This window comes from Buteo buteo, chromosome 12 (genome assembly GCF_964188355.1).
Source record: "Buteo buteo chromosome 12, bButBut1.hap1.1, whole genome shotgun sequence".
Taxonomy (NCBI): Eukaryota; Metazoa; Chordata; class Aves; order Accipitriformes; family Accipitridae; genus Buteo; species Buteo buteo.
The window spans coordinates 39,774,418-39,790,910 of record NC_134182.1 but is presented as its reverse complement, the minus strand read 5'-3'; the positions used below and the strand labels follow the sequence as shown (position 1 = coordinate 39,790,910).

Here is a 16,493-nt window from a genome sequence, read left to right as displayed (position 1 = left end):
TCTGGGTATGTCGTCGCTTTGCATTTGTAGTCATGAGCTCAGGGTTGGATCTCGTTTGAGATTATGAGATGCTCAGGGCTCATCTTAAGGGTCTCTTCTAGCTCTTGGTAACAGAACTGGTGTGTGCTGGCAGAGATAGAGGCGGCTGCTGTGTAATCTCCACACCAAGGATTTGCAGGAAGGGGTGGCCTAAATAAACCACAGCCTGCTTTAATTTCCGTCCTCCAGCTTCCTTCTGTGACTTGCTGCCGCTCCTCCTCCGTCTTCCTTCTCCTCTCGCCCTTTTCTTTAGGCTGGAGAGGAACATTATCGGGATCTAATCTAGCTTTGAACTTCTGGCATCTCGGGCGTACGTCGTGCCCTGGATCACGGGGTGGTCCAGCGCCAGGAGGTGGGCGAAACCACGTGCTGCTCCTCGCGTGGGTGTTTTCCTACGGTATTTTTTTGGAAGGGAATTGCTGCAGTGACACAGGTGCGGTGGGGTGGCTGCAAGGAGGTGCAAAGAGCACGTGTTTCATCTCACCTCCGACTTGGGGGGGCCTCTCCGCAGAGCTGCCAGCAAGTTGTCTGCAGGCTGATTCACCTACCAGATGGTGCCGATGCACCCTGCCGCCGCCTCGGTGGGTGCTGGGGATGCTGTTCTTGCTGTTCCCTTAGCAATCGGGCGCACGGGGCTCCCTGTTCCCAGCCATCGCAGCCGAAATAACCAGACTCCCTGGAGCCACCGCAAAGTCTCGCTGGCCCTTCCCCCCTGCAAACCCTCCCCGGCCGCTCGCTGTGGGTGGGTTGTTTGGACGAGACCTTGAAACCCAAATGTCACCTGCCCTGTCTGGGTGTTTGTGATCCGCTGGCAGTTTCCTTAGAGAGCAGCTTTGCCCCTCTGTCCTTGGCCACGATGTCCCTCGCTCCGCTCGTGCTGGCACCCGGCTGCCAGCTGGCTCCTGCCTCGACTCGTCGGGAGCTCGGGGGGGAGCGATGGGCTCGGGGCACCGGGAGATGCAGGGTGCTGTTGCCGGGGTTGTTTGTTTGCAAGACTCTCCATTCCTACACTCTTCTTCCTTGGGAATCCTCTGTTTTGTTTCTTGGCTGCCTGCCCTGCCTCTCTTCAGGTGAGGATTTTTGTTAGGAAAGGCGAGCGAAATCGCGTTTTTGATACCCAAGAGGCAGCGTCATAACAAAGCTGATGCAGCTCCTGTAGGCTAGACTAAAGCTGGTCCCAGATGGATGCTAAAGCATGTCACATCCCGCCCTCCCCGCCGACCTAGATGGGAGCCGCATCCCTCTTCCCCAGCGCTGGCTGCATCCTTCCACCCCCCTGGGAGGGATGCACTGGCACCACGGCATCTCCACTGCCGGGAGGAGAGCTCGGCACTCCCCGGTTGCCTCCTTTGTGCCGAGGCTGGGCTCAGGCCAGCTGCCCCCTCCCCGTTCAGGAGCTCTTGCCAGGGGGGCTGCGCAGCGTTTCCCCCATTCCAGGTGGCTGAAATAAAAAAGAAAAGGGAAGTGACTTGCCCAAGGTAACTTAATGAGTCAGTGGCGAGCCAGGAATAGCACCCAGGAGCCCTGACTCACTGCAGTGGCTGCTCACCTGCAGGGACCTGGGCAGGGGAGGGCAGCCAGGGGGGGCTGCTGCAGTGATGGCAGGAGCATCCCCATCCCAACATCCCAGGTCTGAGCTGGCGATGGGAGGCATGTGAACAGGGATGGGGCTGTGCTGCTGCCCCCGGCCAGCCCCATTCATCCTGCTGCTGCTTCCCGGGTTCTCTTTCCTTCCATGTCTCAATGAGCTTATTTAGCATCTCGGGGGGGGTTTCGTGTTACTCAGTGGAATTTCTGTTTTTCAGCCTCTTCTGCGGGTACCTCTAGGAGCGATGGTTGGCTGATGGGGTTTGAGTGCGCATCCCTCAGGGAAAGGGGCAAACGGGGACTGGGAGGCTGGTGTCAGCTCTGCCTTTGGCTGCAGGCGGCCGGTGGCTGGCACCATGCCGGGGGCTGTGACTCTGGGGTTCCTTGTCCCCAGGTCAAACCCACCATTCAAAGGTGGCCCTGGGTATGAAATCGTGTAGTTTTTCCCTTTTTTTTCGGCCCTGGAGAAAGCGGGGGAGTGGGTTAAAGTGAGACAAGCGTGTGACAAGTGGCACCGGCCAGCGCGACGATGAGCCGTGAACGGACCCACTGACTTGCTGGGAACAAGTTGTGCCATGGCAAAAAGGGAAAGACCCCGCTTCAAACCAGCTCTGGAGCAGCAGCTTTATGGCTTTGACCCAACAAGACCCTCCAAGACCTTCTCGCCGGGCGGCTGGGTTCCCATGGCACAGTTTGGCCATGGGCCCCGGTGCCGGGTGTCTCCTGACGGCGTGACATGCCCCAAGCTTGCAGGGGCTGTAACATTCAACACCAAATACTTCTGCCCACCCACGTGCCTGGGCCAAGCCAACGGAGGCAAATATTTCCCTGGCTGGGGACTTTGAAGTGGCCACATGAAGATGAAAGGGGGAGATTTGGAGCTCTATCACTGGTGCGAGTGTGTGAACAACACTTCCTTCCCGCCTTGCACTTTGTTTTCCAGCTAGAAAACATGATACTCCTCTGTTTTTTAATGAAATGGGGAAAAAGATGGGGCTTACGAGGCAGGACTGTCCATGGGGCAGGGCTATGGGCTGCTGCCGTCCAGCTCTGGCAGCAACCCCGGGCTTTTGTTTTGTGTAGGGCTGATATAAACACAAACCGCTGCTGCCCGGCTGTGGCATTGTAAACGCGATCTATAGAAAATCAGGAGAACACGGTGTCCCGAAACAGAATTAGTTCAAGACAGGTGGACTCGGGGCCGTTGGCTCGGTCTCAAAGGCGAGTTGGAGATGGGATTTGATGGGATGGGGACGGAGCATATGGTATCCATAGCTGGAAAAGTACTGGGCTGCAGGCAGGCGCAGGGCTGCCGGCAGCGGGTACCGCGACGGTGACTGTGGGTCGAGCTGCCTGCGGTGCCGTGGGTCCCCGCTGCTGGAGCTGTCAATGCTTATCGGTCTGGGGTGCATCCCCTCCCCAGGGACCCCCCTATAGAGGCAGTGATGCTCTTTACCCGTATTTCAACGGGAGAAAAGCATCGGGGGATCAATGCCTGTGGGATCTTGTTGATAAAGCACAGGAGACTTGGATGGCGATGCATGCTAACACCCCAGATGACTGCCTACTGGTTAGGCACTGGGTCCTACTGGGGGAGAAGAGCATCCCCAAGGAGAGCCGCTGGGCCCTGGGGACCCATGGTCTCCCGCAGGAAGGGCTCAATGGCTGCGGTACGTGGGTGGGGGGGGGGGGGGGGCAGCGACCGAAATATTTGCTCTGCCTTGCTCGTTCAATACAGAGGAGATGCTGCTGTGGATGCTGGCATGCCCAGGGCTCAGGGGGGGCAATCCTTGGTGGGGGGGCAGCAGCTCCCCCGGCTGCACACAGCTGCCTCCAGCCCTGCCACCCCAGGGAAATTCGTTTCAACAACGCGGGCGCCTTTTCTGTGCCAGAATTGGCAGCGCCGCTTGGCCGTATGTGAATGAACTGAGCCCGTCTGACCCCGGGCTGGGGACGAGGGACACGGAGGGCTGCTCTGGTGCCCGGCTTCACAGTTGTCCATCCAGGGACCGTGCTCACCCGTGGCATTGCCAAGGGATTGTGGTGGTGGTGGGGGGGTGTTTTCGGCACGCTCAGCTCAGGGCAGCATCTCTTGCTTGCATGGGACGGGGGCTGCAGCCGGCGGGGAGGATGCTTTGGGGTGACCTGGCTGCAGGGCCAAGGTTTGGTGGAGGGGGCTGCAACGGAGCGGAGGGGGGCTAAGGGGAGGGTTCATGCCCGCATGCCTGCCTGCTTGGCCCTGCCGCTGTGAAGCGGGGTTCATTAGTCACTGTGTAAATGAGCATTGATGCTGAATCACCCAGCGCCCACTGCGTGGGGAGACCTGGCCCTGGAGCAGCCCCCGCTGCACCCCGGTGGACCCAGGGGAAGGTGGGGGGAAGGCAGGCAGCTGGCAAAGGCATGCGGGTCCCCAGCAGCTCCCCTCGGCCCTACCCAAAATAAGCAACATTTTTGAGCAAGATTAGGGGAACCGGTCTCCATGGAGACTGTGCGTGTCTCCGCACCAGCGCTACTGGAGATGCTGGGGCCAGTCCACCGAGCCTCGCCTGTGCCCCTCTGCGAAATGGGGGCAACGCTGGCATCGTCCAGCCCGGCGGGCCAGTGCTTCCCTCCCCATCAGAACTGGGGGGATGCCCAGGCCAGGCATCCCCATCGCCCTCCTCCTGTGGGGCACAGCACCCCTCCGAGCCGGGGGGCCTGACTCTGCCACCCTGTCCGCAGGCAGGGCTCGCTGCCAGCCCCCGCCGGGCACTGCGGCTCTCTCTTCTGCGCCCGAGCAGGCAGCCCGGTGCCATCTGCCTGCGCTTGACCCACTGGCTCCCACTCCGGGAAGCGCTGCTCGTTGCCGGAGTTAATTGGCGGTGCTAATTAGCACATTATTAAAACACCACCACCAACCCCCCCCCCCAGCTTTATGCAGGGTATGGTGCTGCCAGGCGTGATGCTCGCCACGCTCGCCGTGTCCCTGCCCGGGGAGCAGGGACCTGTTGAAGGACCAAGCAGTGCAGGCGGGTGGCTCGTCCCGGTGCCGGTGACACCGGTGACAGTCCGGCTGCGGCACGGGGTCGGCGGCTGCGCGGCAGCGCCGGGTGCCGGCAGCAGCCCCGTGTGCGCAGCTCCCCAGATGGGAAGCGAGCAGAGAAGGGCAGCGTGTTATTAAAATGTGTTGAGTTGTAATAATCTAAGGGGGTGGTATTAACACATGGGAGGAAGCTATTTTAGAAACAGAAATGCTAAGGCGAGGGGCTGGCTCGGGCAGTGTCGCACCTCTTGGCTCCCATGGTGGGGTGGGGAAGGAGACCCCCAATATCCTGCCCCACTCGCCCCCATCTTTATCCCGTCCGTCCCCCCCAAAACAGATCGTCTACTACACGGAGATGCACAAGATCTTTGGGGACCTGACGATGCAGATTGACCGGCCTGGCTTGAGCGATGAGCAGCGGGAGCGGGAGAACGATGCCAAGCTGAGCGAGCTGCGGGCTTTGTCCATCGTGGCCGACGACTGAGCGGATGCCGGTGCTGGGGAAGGGGCTGGGGATCCCCCCCCCAGGATCCCACAACGTGGGGCTGCTTCCCACCTCCTCCCTCACGGGGATGGACTTGGGGGGGGCTTTAGCTGCTGGCTGCTCCCTCTGCCCCCATGGCTCTGCCCTCCTGCCAGGACAAGGTATTGCCTTGGGGCCAGGGTGGGGGGCACAGCAGGGCTCCCCCCCTCCAGTCAGCTTGTTGTCTCTGCCCCCCCTGCAGCCAGGCTTTGCCTTAAAAAGGGGTTTGCGGTGGAGCAAGGAGGCGAAAATGGGGAGCGGGCTGGGTGCTGCTGGCCGATCCTAGACCCCAGCTCGACGCTACACCATCATGCAGCTGTGTTGGCCCAGCACACCCCAGGTCTGGATCCGGCCCAGGCTCTTTGCCTTTGTGGCAGGAGGATGGGATCACTCCTGCGGCTGCTGCTGGGCCATTCATTTTGTGCCTTAGGAGCCCAGTAGCCCCCCCCGGGGGAGGGTAAAAGCATTCACATCCCATTTTTTGAGGCATGGGGAGAGGGTGACGAAAGGGCTGCAGTTCCTGTGCTGAGCATCAAGTGATGCCACGCTCTGAATCTGCCCCGTTTTGAGCAGAAACGGTGCAAAGTGCCTCTGCCCCACAGCTGGGGGGGGGTCACATCTGCACAGCGATGGGTGCGGGGGTGCCTAGACCCCAGGGCAGGAGGATGCAAAAGGGAAATGCAACCCAGCCGGGAGCAAACCCAGGGAAAACTGGAGCGAGGGGGGGGGTCCCTACAGCCGGACCTGACCTTGGCAGGGGAGGGGTGGGGGGACGGGCGGGGGGGGCTCTGCCCTTCTTCTCTAATAAAAGTTTTTGGTAGAGCAGCGCCCGGCCGGGGTCTGTGTCGCCCTCTGCCGCCACCCGACAGCCACTGCCGCGGGTGGGGGGGAGAACCCACGGAGGAGGGGATGCTCCCCCCCCGTGGGCTGGCACGGCCCCCAGCCCCCCCCCCGGCTACAGCAGAACACTGTTGGTTTGGAGGTGTAAGTTTAAGAAAGGTATTATGGGGCTGGGGGGCGAGGGCAGGGGGAAGAGGGATTGAACAGCCGCTGGAGATGCAGGAAGGAAATGGCTTCAGCAAAGTACAAGAAATACAATTTTACAGTCGAATACAGTGAATTCGAACCTTTCAGCACATGGAGAGGCTGCAGGAGCCTTCGCTGCTGCCCTCCGCCACTGCTGCTGCGTGGGACAAGGGGCTGGACAGCAGTTACGGGGCCGGCACGGTGCGGAGCGGATAACTGCAGCGAAGAAATAGCTACGGGCACGGCTGCATCCAGAGATTCCTCCGAGCTGCTGGGCAGCCTGCGGCACAGCGAGCACCAGCCCCCGTGTTTGGGTCCCTCCATCCTAAACAAGCCAGTCTGTCCCCGATTTGTGCGTCCAGCTCAGAGCACCGAGACAGCCCGTGCCCCGTCTCCGATACAAGATTTCCTGCTTAAGAGGTTTCCATTAAATGCAAACAACCCATCAGAGCAAACCCTGCGCATCCCTATGGCTGCCCTGGCTCTGCATCCGTGGGGTGGGAGCCAGCTCAAGCCCATCTCTGCAGGGAGAGGGCTGGGACAGAAAAAGCTCGCAGGGACCCTGCCACCATCCGTGACCCCGCTGTGTGACATCCAGGCGGGCAGGGACTTTGCTTGGTCCTGGTGGAGATCTGGTGGATGCCGGTTCCTCATCTAAGCAGTCATTAGTCTAGAAGAGAGGAGAGGGGGTGACCGGCAGCTCACAAAGACGGCACCCCACATCCCAGCACATCTCACCCCGGCTTACCCAGCTTGACCTCCAGCGCATGGATTTTGCTCTCCAGATGGAGTCGGCTGCTCTGCTTTCTCCAGCACCTTCCCCAGGCTGAACACCGTGACATTGTGGGAGACCTGGGCCAGGGCAGGAGGCAGCTGAGGGAGTTTTTCCTGGGACAAGAACAACTCATTGCCCACCGCACGATCTCCAGCAGCACAGGCTCCACCAAACCCCCCCATCATCCCTACGCCTACCGAAGAGCTCCTCTTCCCCTCGGTACAGGTAGCCACAGAAATTCAAAGTACACAAAGGCTAGGAGAGCATCCAGGGGCAGGACAACCCTTGGGTCCGCAGCCTTGGGCTGCTAAAACACAGACGTGCGCTAGGGATGGGAGAGGTCAAGCTCCCCAAAACACCAGCGCTGTGGAGCGGGGTGCAGGCTGCGCTGAGAATTTCCAGGATGAGTGGGACTGCCCCAGGGACACCGGGTTCCCCCCTGGCTATGTACCTACATCTGCTCAGCTTCCTCCTCTGCTGTGTCAGCAGCCCTTTATTGGCTCCAGGTTCCTGGTCTCTGGTGGCTCTTCCTTCTCCAGCAAGACCGGCAGTGCGTTGTAGTTCTTGTAGCCAAAAATCCCACTGCAGCATCTCCTAGAAAAGCTCAGCCACCATCACAGCCGCTTCGGGGGGAGAGAGGGGCACAGGGGAGCTGCCCACCCATGCTGTGCCGAAACTACCTCGGAGGAGAGCTTCTCCCACCACCTCCTGCGTTGCAGCAGGGTGAAGAGAGAGATGTTGGAGCACGCAGCCTGCCTGTCCTGCCTGGCCAGATGGGGATCGGCCACGAGGGCTGGTTCCCCGGGGGCTTCGGGCTCCAGCAGTAGCTCAGTGGTGCTTGCTGCTCGATGGCCTCCATCTCTTACTAAAAACTGCCCAGTTTAGGTGAGAGTGGGAAGAGAAGGTGCTGGGAGCTGTCAGCCAGAGCGGGACCTCTCCTTCTCCAAAACACAGCCCTGTCCAAGAACCTACAGAAATGAAACCGCCTTTTGGGACATCTTTGCAGGCATCACCACACTCAGCTCCATGGCAAAGCCTCACCATTGTGGGCTTCTCCTCCGGGAAGTCCTGCCCAGACATCCAGCAGGAAAATCGCCACCACCTCTCACCAGTACCTGAATTTGGCAAACCAGACCCTGCGGCATGGCAGGGAATGGGGGCGAGGTGCACCCCAGGAAGCCCAGCAGAAAGCGGGGAGCTGGACCCCCCCCCTAAAACCTTCCCACTGCCAGCAGGGAGGCTGCAAAGACAGGAGTGAAGGGGATGGGAACAGAGCCCTGACAGGTTACGGAAAGGCTGGTGACTGTCCCCAGCGAGGCCATTTGCTGGGACCGAGTCCGAGCGCATCCCCTGCCCAGCCTGCACCTGGATCTCGTACAGTCGCCGCTGGGACCGAGCCAAGCTTCCCCCCCCCAGCACCCGGCATGGAGAACTTCATCTCCCCTCAGCTGTTCCTTCCCAACCGCATCACATGCCGGGCCAGGTTTAAGCAAAATAAAATCAGTTGCCACGGTTACCCGGAGCAGGGATGCTATATATAACTGCCATGCGAGGAGCCGAGCCTATGCGCCCAAGCGAGGGCCACGCTTTTCCACGGGCGACGCGTGGGGAGCTGAGCCCTGGCAGACCTTGTGCCGGCTCCCGAGCGGGCAAAGGTCCGTGGCAGCCCCGCAGGGGTGGTCTGCAGTGCCCCGGGTGGGCAGCAGCCACGTGCTGCCTCTTGGCAGGTTGCTCCATGGCCCGGAGGTGCCGCGCTCCTCACTGCCTGCTGCAGCTGGATTAAACCTCACCTGGGCTCTCCTAAATCCACTTTGATTCCCTTGTGGCTTTGTCCGCATCGCTGTGTCACCCTGGGCAGGGCTGCCAGCCCTCCCCTGCCACCTAATCCCCAGCAACCTGCCTCTCCTCCATCCACTGCATCCACCCATCCTTAAGCCCTCCAGCCCTAGAGCTGCTCAGCAAAGCCCAGCTCCTGCTCCGTGCCATCAGCTCCTCCTGCTGTCCCTGCACTCAAGAGAGGGATTTCACCCACTGGAAGCTAAACCCGAGCGTTCCCGGCGGTGCAAACTCTGCTCGCATCTGGAAACCTGCTCCTCAACAAGCGGCCCTTTGCCAGGGCTGGGTCTGCACACCGGCAGGGCTGCACGCTGCGTGCTCTCCACACCGGGCTGGCGAGGAGGACTCCTTCTTATATAGTAAAAAAGGATAATTACCGGTTTCTTGCACCACCCGCAAGATCCCAGCGTTAATAGGGAAAGCTTGCAGAAAGGGAAAATTAACTCTACAATGCAGTGTGCGCTCAGCTTTGGTTTCTGAAGCACTACTGAGTGAAGTACGTCAGCAGCCAGACCTCCAAAAAGCAGAGGAAAGGCATGCCACCGCTCAGAGATGCCCAAACCAGTGGCATTCACCGCTTTGTGCAGCCGCTCAGGTCCAGCCCAGCCTGTGCCATGCAAACAGCCGTACACACCAGGACCGTTGGGGTCAGCATCAGGATGGGACCACCCCGTGATGGGGACCGTTCCCCACCGATGAGCACAACTTCATCCTCTTTCCTCCCCAACAGGGACTAGGCAGAGACAGGCGGTGAGCCCCGTTGCCATCCCAGGATCCCGACTGTCCCCCTTCCTCCCCAAAGCCCCCATCCCCCTTGGGGACAAGACCCCCAGGGGACACTGCCAGGTTTTGCAGAAGCCATCCCACAACCAGTCCGGCAGTAAATGCCACGAAACTAGGTGAATTAACCCTTGCCAGGACTGCAAAGTCCAGCACACACCTGGATCCACAACTCTGTTTTCTTTTTTGGGTGCTCAGGAGCCTTCCCTTGCTCCAGGTGATCCAGAGGCACCGGGGCTATCACCTGGGCGAGAGAGCCACAGGCCCCTGTGCCGAGAGCAGACCTCCCTCCTCCTCACCTTGGCCCTGAAAGCAGAATCAGCATCATCCGGAGCGACCTCAGCATCCTCCTCGGATTTGGCCACCAGGATGTGGCTGGGGTACCACCGGTGAGGGGGAAGGCATCCAGCCAGCCCAGGCGGAGGTGATAGAAGCCACGGGGCAGCCAGACGCTGCCGTAGCATCTCCCCGGCATCACAGAAGGGGCTGGAGGCAGAGAACTGCCCCGAGGGCGTTGGGGCTTGCTCTGCACAGGCTCATCCTAAAACAGTCCCCGTGCACGTGGTGTGGGAGCACAGAGCTGGCTGCCCCGAGACGTACAGAAACCAGAGAGATCCTCTCTGACCACAGATAACCCCCCCAGAAAATCACTACGTGACCAGAGCACCCAGTAGGGAAGGGCCCCGTGTCTTAAGGTCTGGGCCCGGTGAGTGTTTAGTGCTCCAAAAGGCACAGGCGGTGCAGGGCAGCAGGGGAGGGGGCTGCCCAGGTGCCCACCCCGCATCAGGGACACACATCCCCGTCCTTACCATCCGCCCGAGTCGCTCCTGCCCTTTGGTCCTCACCCCGGGCATCCCCCCAGGTGGCTCAAACGAGTGGATGGGGGTGATGGGAAGAGGTTCACTGCTGGGGAGGGGGCAACAAGGATCAGAAGACCCTGTGGTGCCACCCAGAAAACCTAAACACCTCCAGCATCCCTGCTCGCAGCCAGCCTTCCCCGGGGGGTCACTGCCAGAGACCCCCTGCCACCCCTCGGTGCCCGGATCCGTCCCCCGCGTTAAGGATGAGCACTCACGTTTCCCGGGAAGAAGCGGTGGGATGCAGGAGGCTGGAGCAGGCGCAGGGGCCGGGCTCCGAGGATGCCCTGCTGCTGCCCAGGGATGGCACGGGCGGCAGCGGTGCCGGGGGTCTCGGGAGAAGCTGCGGGATACGCTGCTGGGAAGAGGGGGAAAAAAAACAAGTCACGGTAGGAAATAACCAGGAAAGAGGAGGGATGGAGCGGGGGGGAACAGGGATACCTGGTTGGAGAACGCCTGGCCCGGGCTGCAGGCAGCTTTCACCAGCATCTTCCCCACCTGCGGTACCCCAGCAGACACCGTGCAGACCCGACGACACGGTGAGGGGCTCCATCAGCACCAAAACACCCCCCGGCCCGGCCCCCTCCTCACCCGAGCTGGAAGAAGACCTCCTCGCCCACCCCCCCCCCCACCCCCCACAGACTGACGACCCCCCCCCGAGGAAGACTCGCTGCTTCCTCCCCACCTGCGATGCGATCGGGAGCATCTTCCCCCTCCGGCGGGGACCCCCCCCCCCCCAACCCCGACACCCCCTCCCCACCCACCTGCGGCAGCAGCTCGGCGAGGAGCAGGGGGCTCAGCTTGGGTGTCTCGGGTGGGGGGGGGACACACTCTTTAGCCCCCCCCGAGGCAGCGGGACCCCCCCGGAGCTGACCTGGGGAGGGGGCTCGGGGGAGAACGCGGGGTGTATTTGGGGTGGGGGGGGTGGCAACCGCTTGAACTGGGCCATGGGACCGGGAGGACAAAAAGGGGCGGAAAAGCCGTTCGGAAGTGATGCGGCCGTGACGCGCCCTCGCGTGACGTCACGCCGGGGCCGAGGAGAGTGACGTCACCGCGCAACTGCACACCACCTCGCAAAAGAGCCGCCTCTTTGGGAGTGAAAAGGCTTTATTCTGGGGGGGGGGGAAGGGGCGGGGTGTGATGTGCGCCGGGCCGGGGACCGGCCCCGGGTGGGCGTGACGTCATGGGGCGGGGTGTGACGCAATAGGTGCAGCGCAGCTCCTCTGTCCAGGGGTGGCGGTGGGACCGGGGACCACCGGGGACCCCCCAGCTCTACCTGCAGCGGCCGCCCCGCAGCGAGCGGCGGGTCAGGCGGGTGAGCAGCACCTTCACCCGGCCCCAGTGCGAGCGCCCGTCCTGCCGGGGGACACGCAGCCGTCAGAGGTGGGCGACCGGCGGGACCCCCACCCGCCTCGCCCCGCCAACCCCCCCGGCTCGTACCTTGTCCGGTGTCGGGGTACCCACCCCGCTCTCGGAGGGGTCCAGCAGGCTGGGGGAGCTGGCCGAGTAACCCCACGTCCTCCGGCACGGCCCGGGGTCGGGGGCTGCGTGGAAAGGGGGGGACAAAGCCAGTGTGGGGGGGGGGTCCGACCAGGCACGGCCCCACCGTCCCCGTATCCCACCCCGCTCACCTGGCGCCTGGCTGTCCGAGCAGGAGCGCGGTCGGAACCGCTCGCCCCTCCACACGGCCAGATCCTGCCCCGGAGGCTCCCGGGTGGGCTGTGGGCGAGAAGCAAGATGTGAGTTGGGACCCCCCCGCCTCTCACTCCCCGTACACCCCACATCCCCCCGGCCCCTCACCGTGGTGTCAGGCCGGGTACGCCGGGCATCCGCCGCCTGCTGCCGGAGGATCCGGTTGTCCTGCTGCAGCCGGGCCAGGCGCTCCAACATCTGGCACACGTGCTCCAAGTACCGCAACCCCTGCCCCGGCACAGGCAGCACCATCTCCGGCACAGCCTGCGGGCAAACGGGGGCTTGAGATCTTACCGGGCTGACGAGCCCCCCTCCCAGCTGCAGTTGCCCCTTTCCATGGCACGCACCGATCCCTCGGGATCCTCCACGTTGGGTTCCTCCGGCTCCCGGGGGTCCCACGCCGGCTCTGCCTGGAGGTCGGCCGCGTTGGCGCTGCGTCGGCCGAATTGGCGCGGGCAGCGCCCGGGTCCCCGCTGCCTCCTGCTACGCTGCGCTGCCTGCACCAGCTTTTTGCTGGCCGAGCGGCTACGGGATGACCGGGGGGGTTCGGCACCCGGCTCCTCTCCGGGGAGATTCTTCTCCGGTGGGAAGCCGTCAAGGGAGAAGCTGCTCTCAGAACCCAAAGGGGTGGGAGGCGAGTGGTCGTTGCTGGCCATCTCCACTCCGGAATCCTCCGACTCTGACTTGAGGAGCCTCCCGCTCGCCGGGGGGCTGCCAGGGGAGATGGGTGGCGGTGGGGGGGGTCCCCAGGCGTTCATCCCCCCCGGGGGCTGCCGCGGGCTCTCCTGCAGCCGGCGGTAGACGCTGGCGGAGGTGTGGACCACGCAGCTCTCCGCCGTCTCCCAGGGACCATCTGCGGGGCGAGGGAGGCCGGGTGATGTCGGATGGGGGGGGTGTCCCCGGGCAGAGGCAGGACAGGGTGCTCACCACCCCCGCACACCCGGGCATGGGCCCACCACCCCTCCCAGCCCCCCCGAGCCACCCCACGGCAGCTCCAGCCGTGCCCGAGACCATGCGGTGTTACAGCCCCCCTGCCAGGGGACCCCTCTCCAGAGGGTCCCCACAGCCCTCGCCCGGAGCCGGGGATGCTCGTACGACGGCGGCGTGTTGTCGCTGCTCCCCAGAAACGTGGTCCCGCGCCCGGCCCCCACGTTCCCTCCTCCCAAGCTGCCATGGGGAGCACCCACAATCCTCACCCCGACCCGGCCGGGGGCTGCAGGAGCGGCTGCTCTCCCTGCACCCCACTCCGGCTCGGTGCCGGCCCACCCAGGACACAACAAGGACCGCAGGGTCTGTTCTCCCCCCCCCACGGGATGGCTCCGGGGACCACCAACTTCTCACATTTGTCCCTGCAGCATGGGGGGCATCGCCGGCCAGGATGTGCCCACCATCACCCTGCAGCTCAGGATGGGATTGCAACGCGGCGGCGGGGGTCTCGGCCATCCTGGCGTGGGTACTCACCTCCCTTCCCGGCCAGGCCACGGCAGAGGGCTCGGGGAGGTGGGGAGCGAAGTTTTGGCACCTCCCGAGACACCCAGCTCGGGGTGCAGAGCTGCCCACCCCCCCGGCAACCCCCTTCTCGGAGGCTGAACCCCCCCCCCGCACTCACAGCAGCTGAACCTCCTCTTCCAGACGGCGCGGGAGCCACCCCACATCGCCGAGAGCCGGAGCCGACTGCCGGGCGCGCGTCCCGGCGCTCCCTTTTATAGCCACCCCAGCCGGCGACGGGCCCTGTATCCAGAGGCACCTCATTACAGGACTGGTTCCCAACTGGTTTCTTTCAGGATTTGGGATCGGCGATACTGGCTGGGCCAGTGGTTAAGGATTCCCTTCCCACCCCAACCGGGAAGGCGAGAGGGTTATTTGGGAACCGGCAGGCTGTAGGTAGACAACCGGGTGCCGGACGAATCCCACCGCTTTTGGGAAACCCCGCTCAAGGCTCCGGCTTGGGCCAAATTCACCGGCCAGGGGTCCCTGCTGCTCCCAAATTTCTGCCCCCGTACAACCACACCGCTTCAGCCGGGGGCTGGTGCCACTCACCGCACATCCCTCGTGGGCTGGCGAGCCCGGTGCCCACACGGCACAGGAGCCGGCACCGGGAGGTCGCGGCCGGTCGGCGGACAATCCCGCCGTTCAGCGGCCGTATGAATCCCAGCAATGCCGTGGGGTGGTCCCTCCGCCCCGGCACGGCCGGTTGCCAGCAACCCCGTTCCCACGCGCCGAATTTCCACCGGCTGCGTGGGATGGCCCCACGTGCCGAGGGGCTGCTTTCCTCCTGGCTGTGGCGCTTGCCCTTGCCACCGTGGGGGTTTCACCAGGGCTCGGAGCCCTGCTGGGGTGGGGGGCACGGGGTGTTCCCCATCACCGGGAGAGCTCAAACCTCCCCCGTGGGAGCTGCCGCCGTGCTGGGGGTCCCCCTGAATCCACAGCTTGACCTCAGAGCCCCCCGATACCTCCCAGGCTTTGCTGCTGGAAGGGGTTCCCAGCACAGCCTGAGCTGGCGGCGGGGGGGGGGCACATAGAGACGGGCTGTGGGTTTCCGGGACCCCCACACCGCATGCAGGGACCAGTGGGCTCAACCCTGGGGCGGACACGGGCCCGTCAGCCCAAACACTGGAAGGCAAAACCTGGTTTGAATTCCCAGCACAGCCGGCACCCTGGGCCCCTCCCTGCAGATGGGGCAAAGCCCAGGGGTCCAGGGACCCCCAAGGCCCCCCTCCAGCACAGACAGCACAAACTGGGGAGTGCCAGGGACCCCTAGGGACCCCCTCCAGCACAGACCACAAACTGGGGAGTGCCAGGGACCCCTAGGGACCCCCTCCAGCACAAACAGCACAAACTGGGGAGGGCCAGGGACCCCTAGGGACCCCCTCCAGCACAGACAGCACAAACTGGGGGGTGCCAGGACCCCCAGGGACCCCCTCTAGCACAAACAGCACAAACTGGGGGGGGCTAGGGACCCCCTCCAGCACAGACAGCACAAACTGGGGGGTGCCAGGGACCCCCAAGTTTCCCCTCCAACACAGACACCCCAAATGAGGGATCCCTGAGGATCCCCTCCAGCATGAACTTCGCATGCTGGGGCCCCCCTAATCCAGCCGAGACCCCCAAAGACCCCCCCCCTAGCCCCAGGGACCACCCACTCACCGCGGCCGCGGAGCGGCTCCACGCTGAAGGCTCCGCGGCGGCGCAGCATCCCCGGGCAAAGGGACTTGGGGGGAGGAAAAAAAACCGTGAACCGGAGGGAGAGAGGAAAAAAACCGTGAACCGGGGAAGAAGCACCAGGGGGCGGAGGGGCAGGGGATTTATGGGGCAGGGCTGTGGGGCGGGCCGGGGCCGGGGGGGCCGCCCCTCTGCCCGGGCAGCACCTTTACCCCCAGCCCCGGACTGGGGCTGTGCTATCCCAGGGGGGCTCACCCCTTCTGCCCCCGCACTGTAGAAGCGTTTATTCCTCTTTTTTGCCGGGCTGGCAGGGAGGGCAGGACCGTTTCCATCCCTCCTTTCCTGGGGGTGTTTAATTAGAGCCACCATGTCCTAAATACCCTGGAATGCTGCAGGCCTGGAGCTGAGCCTGCCTGTCCCCCTGCCTGCACAGCACCTGGCAGGGACCCCGGGCAGAGGGGACCCCGAGCAGAGGGGACCCCCCCCACCCCGATCCCCAGGGCCGGTGCATAGGGAGATCTGCGTATGTCCAGCAGCAAAGGGTCCGGGGCTGATCCCTCCTAGGGGGGCTGCGGGAATTCGGTGCCTCGATGGGGAGAGCTCGGCCGAATCCAGGGGCACGTGGGGTATGGGGGGGCTGCGGTGCACCCCGAGCAGCCGGCGGGGCAGGGGAACCCCCCTGCCCAGTGCAGGCAGGGAGGGGAGCAGGGCTGCTGGCTGTCCCCGCTGCCTGCGGGACGTGGGAAGGGGCTGGTTTTCCCCCCAGGCTCGGTGGGGAGCTGCGGATAACAGCAAAACCCAGATAACGGCAAAGCCCATCTCCGTGCAAACAGGCACGGAGGGTGGAGAGCGGTGATAAGAACCCACCTGGGCCTCCGCAGGACAAAGGCCTCGGCCAACATCCCCCAATAAAGCTCCGACACCTCCCAGGGATGCCCAGAGCAGGGAGGGGACGGTCCAGCCCCATGGGGAGCCCTGACCTTCCTGCGAGCAGGGCAAGGCCAGCCAGCACCGAGCCCTCAGCATCACCAGACCACCGGACCCCTGCGAGGGGCTCCAGCCTCTTCGCACCGTGCCACGGAGCCTGTGCCAAGCTCCGGACCCCCCTGTCACAGCTTCCAGCTATAGGTGCAGGCAGGAGGGCTGCGGGGTCCCTGCTTGCACCCTGGGGGTGGGGGAAGCCCACCTTCCCCC

At 63.7% G+C, this 16,493-nt stretch overlaps 2 protein-coding genes across 8 annotated transcripts in view; one reads left to right on the top strand and one right to left on the bottom strand.

The window, feature by feature from the left end:
- Window positions 1–5,951, top strand: part of BIN3 (bridging integrator 3) — a 41,797-nt gene extending 35,846 nt beyond the window's left edge. For 2 of the 3 annotated variants that reach the window (XM_075043541.1, XM_075043540.1), the window contains one exon: window positions 4,986–5,951. In XM_075043541.1, the coding sequence (XP_074899642.1) occupies window positions 4,986–5,132 (147 nt within the window). In that variant the 3' untranslated portion in view covers window positions 5,133–5,951. The remainder of the gene's footprint in view (window positions 1–4,985) is intronic. The other variant, XM_075043542.1, reaches the window with a different exon arrangement.
- A 52-nt stretch (window positions 5,952–6,003) lies between these two features.
- C12H8orf58 (chromosome 12 C8orf58 homolog) lies at window positions 6,004–14,247 on the bottom strand. Of its 5 annotated transcripts, XM_075043539.1 has the most exons (10): window positions 14,178–14,247; window positions 13,747–13,868; window positions 12,485–12,990; window positions 12,246–12,401; window positions 12,077–12,164; window positions 11,886–11,989; window positions 11,210–11,801; window positions 10,887–10,943; window positions 10,664–10,800; window positions 6,004–7,085 (listed from the first exon to the last, which is right to left on the bottom strand). In XM_075043539.1, the coding sequence occupies exons 2-7, from the start codon at window positions 13,790–13,792 to the stop codon at window positions 11,718–11,720; spliced, it is 984 nt and encodes a 327-aa protein (XP_074899640.1). In that variant the 5' UTR covers window positions 13,793–13,868; window positions 14,178–14,247; the 3' UTR covers window positions 6,004–7,085; window positions 10,664–10,800; window positions 10,887–10,943; window positions 11,210–11,717. The 5 variants fall into 5 exon arrangements, 1 of the variants encoding a protein (XP_074899640.1); XR_012652554.1 differs by lacking the exons at window positions 10,664–10,800; window positions 10,887–10,943; window positions 11,210–11,801; ... (4 more) ...; window positions 13,747–13,868; window positions 14,178–14,247 and adding an exon at window positions 7,170–10,657 and having other exon boundaries at window positions 6,004–6,867; window positions 6,946–7,085; XR_012652556.1 differs by lacking the exons at window positions 10,664–10,800; window positions 10,887–10,943; window positions 11,210–11,801; ... (4 more) ...; window positions 13,747–13,868; window positions 14,178–14,247 and adding an exon at window positions 7,424–10,657 and having other exon boundaries at window positions 6,004–6,867; window positions 6,946–7,085.
- Window positions 14,248–16,493: the final 2,246 nt, after the last annotated feature.